The sequence below is a fragment of the Trypanosoma equiperdum genome, assembly GCF_001457755.1.
Source record: "Trypanosoma equiperdum strain OVI genome assembly, contig: ctg_6, whole genome shotgun sequence".
NCBI classification, from domain to species: domain Eukaryota; phylum Euglenozoa; class Kinetoplastea; order Trypanosomatida; family Trypanosomatidae; genus Trypanosoma; species Trypanosoma equiperdum.
In genome coordinates this window covers 1-5,383 of record NW_027124643.1, presented here as the reverse complement: position 1 = coordinate 5,383, position 5,383 = coordinate 1, and the positions used below count along the sequence as shown (strand labels likewise).

The 5,383-nt window shown below is 50.2% G+C and overlaps 2 protein-coding genes and 1 pseudogene across 3 annotated transcripts; all 3 read right to left on the bottom strand.

Moving 5' to 3' along the window:
- Positions 1-329: 329 nt before the first annotated feature.
- Positions 330-1,319, bottom strand: TEOVI_000325900 (uncharacterized protein; the record flags this gene model as incomplete). Its single annotated transcript, XM_067226196.1, has 1 exon — positions 330-1,319. One exon carries the CDS (start codon positions 1,317-1,319, stop codon positions 330-332), a length of 990 nt encoding a protein of 329 aa, XP_067082297.1.
- A 246-nt stretch (positions 1,320-1,565) lies between these two features.
- TEOVI_000325800 (uncharacterized protein) lies at positions 1,566-3,185 on the bottom strand (the record flags this gene model as incomplete). The annotated part of the gene is made up of 1 exon (XM_067226195.1): positions 1,566-3,185. The coding sequence occupies one exon, from the start codon at positions 3,183-3,185 to the stop codon at positions 1,566-1,568; it is 1,620 nt and encodes a 539-aa protein (XP_067082296.1).
- Positions 3,186-3,917: 732 nt separating this feature from the next.
- TEOVI_000325700:pseudogene lies at positions 3,918-5,381 on the bottom strand (annotated as a pseudogene). The gene has a single exon. A coding segment is annotated over exon 1 (1,464 nt).
- Positions 5,382-5,383: the final 2 nt, after the last annotated feature.

Below are 5,383 nucleotides of genomic sequence, written 5' to 3'. Positions count from 1 at the left end.
TATATATATTTGTATCGTCCGGAGCCTCGGTGTATTTAAGGGCGTCCCGCCTTACCTGAGAAAAAAAATATATCTATATCTATATATATATTCTGATGCCACTTTCCTTCCGCGAAGAGGTGTGTATGGGAGAGAGGGAACGGTTGTGGGAGAATTCTGGTGATCCATTCCCTCTTACGTGAAGGGACCATTCGTTCACTTTTTCAGCACGGGGATTAGGTGCAACTACTTGCTTCGGTGGAAGGCGTACGCATGTGGATACTCTTGTATCCATTTTCTGATGGGGTTCACTCATTGCGGACTGTTACACATAAGTGTGATTGCATGAATTACCGTTCGTATACGTACGATTTTGGTGTAACAAGCATAAGCATAACTGTCCCTCCTGTGACTGCCACGATGGCACAAATAAAAACCGCCTGCGCGATTATGCGCCATAACGGTGCCAAAATGGAATCCCAAAACACTTCCACACCTGGCAGTGCCCTGAGGAAATGGGGAAGCACCGGCCCGCCACCAAATGCAGAGCCCACACGGTCCATTTTCTTACACTGGCTTGTTGTACCATCAACACCGCGCTGTAGTAAAGCCGCATTTTCCTCCAAACGTCCCTTCTCCTGATTCATGATGTCACTTACTCGTAGCGCCCCCTCTTTAATTTCCCTAATAGCATCATTAATTTCATTTATTACCTGCTTCTGAGCTGCATCATCCGCATCCTGTGGCGCGCTGGAGAAGGCAGATGATGAGATGAGACTCGAAGCATTTGTTGACCTTGCTGCCATATTAGTAATAGCAATATCGCCACCACCTGATTGACCCATTTTTGCAGGTGTAGTTGAACTCTTAACAGTTGGTGAGGGCTCCAGCTGTATGGATGCTCTAACGCATGGGGCGTTGCTGTCTTCGTGTATCAAAAAGGGTTCGCACACCGCGAAAGGCTGTTTGGGAGCCCGATGCCTGGCCACTAGTCCAACGCAAGCGACCGGAACATGCAAATGAGGGAAGTAACTGTCTAGAAATTGAGAGAGAAAGGCTTCAGCGGCATCGACAACAGTAGGTGCATTCCCAACATCATCGCCGCTCAGGGATACTTCAGTTGTAGCCGTCTCGCGTTTGTCGGAGTTGTCCGCGTTGGCTTGCATCTCTTGCTTCACCAACGAAAGCAAGAATCCTATGCGCTTAATATATTTCAGGAGTTCTGTAACCTGTCTTTGGTTACATTGGCCTACGGCCGTGTCTTCACTCAGTTTCACTTCCTCCAAGAGACGACGTGCCTCCCTCAATGCGCGCCTCAAGCGAGAAGCAGCTGGAGTCATGTCAGTCCTTAAAAATTAGGGGGAAGGAGGAAGGAGAGAACTGAATAGAGGGAGTGTCTGCACTTCATCAAGTGCACAATTACGACAGTTGCAGAACAACAGAATAATTAGAACGGATGCTCTTCACTTTGACGCCCCATTTTCCACCTGTTTTGAGCTCTGTTTTTTTTTTTTTGAGTGTCTTGGTTTACACCGCTTCTGATGCCCATCTGGTCACCGTGCAGCGAAAAACTGGTAACGAACACCTTAACTACCCTGTTCTGAAGGAGTTATGCGTCGGTACTGCTCGCAAAGTTGGTGGGCGTAGTGCCGTAATGCCCTTACCTCTTCATGAACTCCTTCAGCCGAATGAAGGACAACAATGGATATATTGCATCCTTTTGCAAAAAGTGCGTACGCCAACTTGCGCCTACTCATACACGTGACGAGTGGGATATTGCCCTTCACACAGTGGAAGTGTATCTCCTCGAGTGTTCCACTAACCCCAAGCTCCCCTACCGTTTTGTGTTGCGACCTGCTAACGGTGGCTACTACATTCTCTGCAGTCCCTTCTCTTTCAACGCAGAACTCTTTGTCTATGTTTGGACTGAGAGTGCCGTTTAACTCAATGTCTGAAGCAATTAGTACAACAGGAATCCGAGTGGCAGCAGCCCTGAGCGCCCGTAAGGTTTCCCTCATTCCGGTCGAATAGAACTTTCTGGCCTTGAATTGGAGTGGTTTCTCCTTTTTCATACGCTTTTGAAGAGTGTACTGCCGCTGAAGGATAGTAAAAACGATATCGTCCAACCTGTCCGTTAGAATGTTAGCGCAAGAAGAGACGAGATACCTAGGGATCGGATTTCTGGGTTTGTTGCTGTTGGCAGCAGCCACCAACAAGTCCGGTGTGGTATTGTGCAACTGAGCCACTTCACTAGCAGTGAGCTGCCGTGGGTGGCGCCCACTTCGCTGGTCAATAACGGCCGTCAGTGGATGTGTGCCGATCCCCATTAGGGATAAGGAGGGGTAAAAATTAACAAAATTCGGTTCGCCGTCGGAGCCAACGTTATCAGCCTTGGCAGCACCTTCTGAGTCCCCCTGCTTCCCTGCTGAGGCGCCCTCGTTGCATTCTCCCCGCGTTTGGCTCCTGTCAGGTTCCACAGTCGGAGCATCCTCCTGCGTGGCTCCCGTATTTACTGTAATCACGCCCCCTTTCCACCTCAAGGCAGTTTTGTTCAAACGCTTCCGCAGTCTGCGGATAGTTGTGAGGCAGCGCGCCGCCTTCACGTAAGATTTACGGTTCATTTCACTGTGTAATCTAGCGTACAGGGAATGCAACTTCCCGACGAGTGCTTGAAGAGGTTGTAGCGTATGACTGGGTGAAGTCAGTGCAGTATTTTCCGATGAAGAAGTTACTGAGCTACCGACTGCAACTGCCGCCAGAGCGTCCTGTATACTGCTTTGCTGATCTCCGTTTATAAGCGATTCAAACACTTCGCGTCGTAGCTCAACAATAGACCGCTTAAATTTCGAATAACGTGCCCTATGATTGAAGGGACCGTCCGGGTTGCGCAGCTTACCCTTGGCTAAAAAATGCTTTTTGCCCGCATGCAACGTTTTACCGGGGCCTACCTGGCGCGTCACAGTGGGCTTTAGCCGGACGGGCACCTTCTGTGAGGCCGGTGGGTTTTGGTTCCCAAAGTGCCCCTTTCGCTCTCTTGGAGACTTTGGCACATCATCTGAAACCTTGTTAGCCTGTGGCGCTGGGAGGAAATCGCTAACAAATGCGGTAGCCGTAACGCGCTTGCGCCTTCCATTGCAGTCCCACCTTACTCGTTTTCGACGCGGCTTTGCGACTCCATACGAGTCGCCACCTTGCTCACTTGACATAGCTGAGAATAAATGAAAACGGAGGGGGAAGCACCTTCAATACATAAAAGATGCCCACTGATTGTCAACTGGTTAGCTCTAACAGCCATTTAAGGGTTCATATCTTTGTATTTGCTGTTGCCTCAACCTCCCTCCATTTCAGGACCACGGACACGGCCCCAGATGGTAACAATCCCTGTGTACATTCCACCGCGCTGCTGATATTTTATAACTGTGGTTTATAATACACACCCTGAGAAAATCAAGAAGGCCCGTCAACAATTATGCAGCCCTCCTGGTCGCAAACGCCCCGTACTAAGTGAACCGGTCCGCTGACTTCATTGGCAAGAGGGACTTTACCACGTGCCATAACCATGGTGTATCGTATAACCACTTTTTTCTCACTACAGAAGACACCATAACGGAAAGTGGACCCGCCATCCAAATAATGAGGTCGTACAGTTTATTCATAACCGACTCAATGGAGCTTCCGTTTGGGGGCGGGGTTGCACCTTTTACACGTCATACATTTCAAAGAGTTATCTTTGTAAGTCAAGTACCGATTCTTGGTTCGATAAGACAAAGTCGTTCGGGAGACGTTGGTGAGGTGTACAGGCCTAAGTGGACTAAACCGGGAAATTGGAGAGTTAGCCAGTAAAAAACAACAAGACACGGTAACAGGAGATATGTAGTGCCGTCAGGAAGCGGGGCGCCAGCACGTTCCCCCTTTCTTGTTCCCTTTTCTGCCTCCCTTCACGTAGGGGGTTCCACATCTGCCTGTGCCATGAGTTGTTGATCAGTGACAATAAAACACAAACCGATGTCTTTTCGAATGCCAGCAGCATTTGTCAGTAAGGTAACACTTCCTGCTGTCACTGACTCAACTAACGCGAAGCCCATCAACAACCCACGCTTCAGTCGGGACTCAAATACGGCGAATGGAATGCGCTGCAGTGTGCCATCCGGTAGCTCCTCTTGCTCAGTCGCTGTGCTCAACGCCAGCACACGATTTTTGATGTCAACATCTTGTGGGTGCACGTACGTTAGCGCTACGTCCGCTTGTCCGGAAACTGTGGGATCTTGATGGTCTGAATCATCGTCTATCATGGGCATGAAAGTGGAAGTTCCACTTGTGTCACCTCTTCCAATTGTCACAAGACGAATGAGAGAAGCATCCACTGTAAAGAGTGTGGGCTTCACTGCCATTGTGCGGCTGCCGAAGAAATATTGTAACCAGCACTGGCGGTTAAAAAATGCATCGTCCGGCACCGCCCCGCATTCAGTGGAATCCAATAGAAAAAGCTGTACCTTCAGCCCGTTACTGCACGTTATGGTAGATGGAGTTATTTGGGGGATTTCCGATTGTGCACCGCTCTCTTGATGCAGCCGCTGTGCTATCTTAAACCGTAACCAGGAGCTGCCAACAACAAAAACGTGATCGATACCTGCGGCAAGTATTGTACTCACAAGCACATCTAGTGGGTTTACTTTGGGACGTCCTTCCGGTTTCTCCTCGGCGCATTCCCAAGCCTCCGCATCCTCCACCACTGCGCGACTGATAGTTCCATAGTCGACGAAAATCCCGCCCACACGGCACCGGTCACTTCGTGCCATACGCTCTGTACTCAAGCGCATCATTTGACGTAAGATGTGCAAAAAGAGGGCCGGGTCCTCATGTTTTTTTGTCCCTTGATGGGAGTGTAAGCCAGGGACAAATGCCATCTCGTTTTCGATGTCTATAGTATACTGCATCGCGTACAGAGAGACTACTCCAGGGTAACCAAACCGTGGGGCCTCCACCGAGGCATCTAGAAGCAGAGGGTGGTAGCCCAAACGGACAGCGTAGTTGATCAAAGTACGGACGTACGTGCTTGTGCCAACAGCGCGGCGCTCAGCCACGAAGAGTACATGTGGCCCTATCCCGTCTGCGCCGGTTCGTCGCGCCTTCACACGCTGCACCTCCAAGTGAGTATGAATGTCTGCAACTGAGCGTGCCCGTGTAGCATTGCATGTCGTTCCGTAACATATCTGGTGAACAGCGGAGGATGCTGTAAGCACCAATCGGCAGCCTGTAGGGGAGAAGACAGCGAGAGAACGAGCCACCGGGAGATGGACAACTACGCCTGTCGATAACTCCGTCCCGAATATCTCGGCACGCGGTTCCTCGCCGCCATCTTCCACTTGAGCAAGAAGCGTAACGGTTGCAGCGCCGCCGCTGC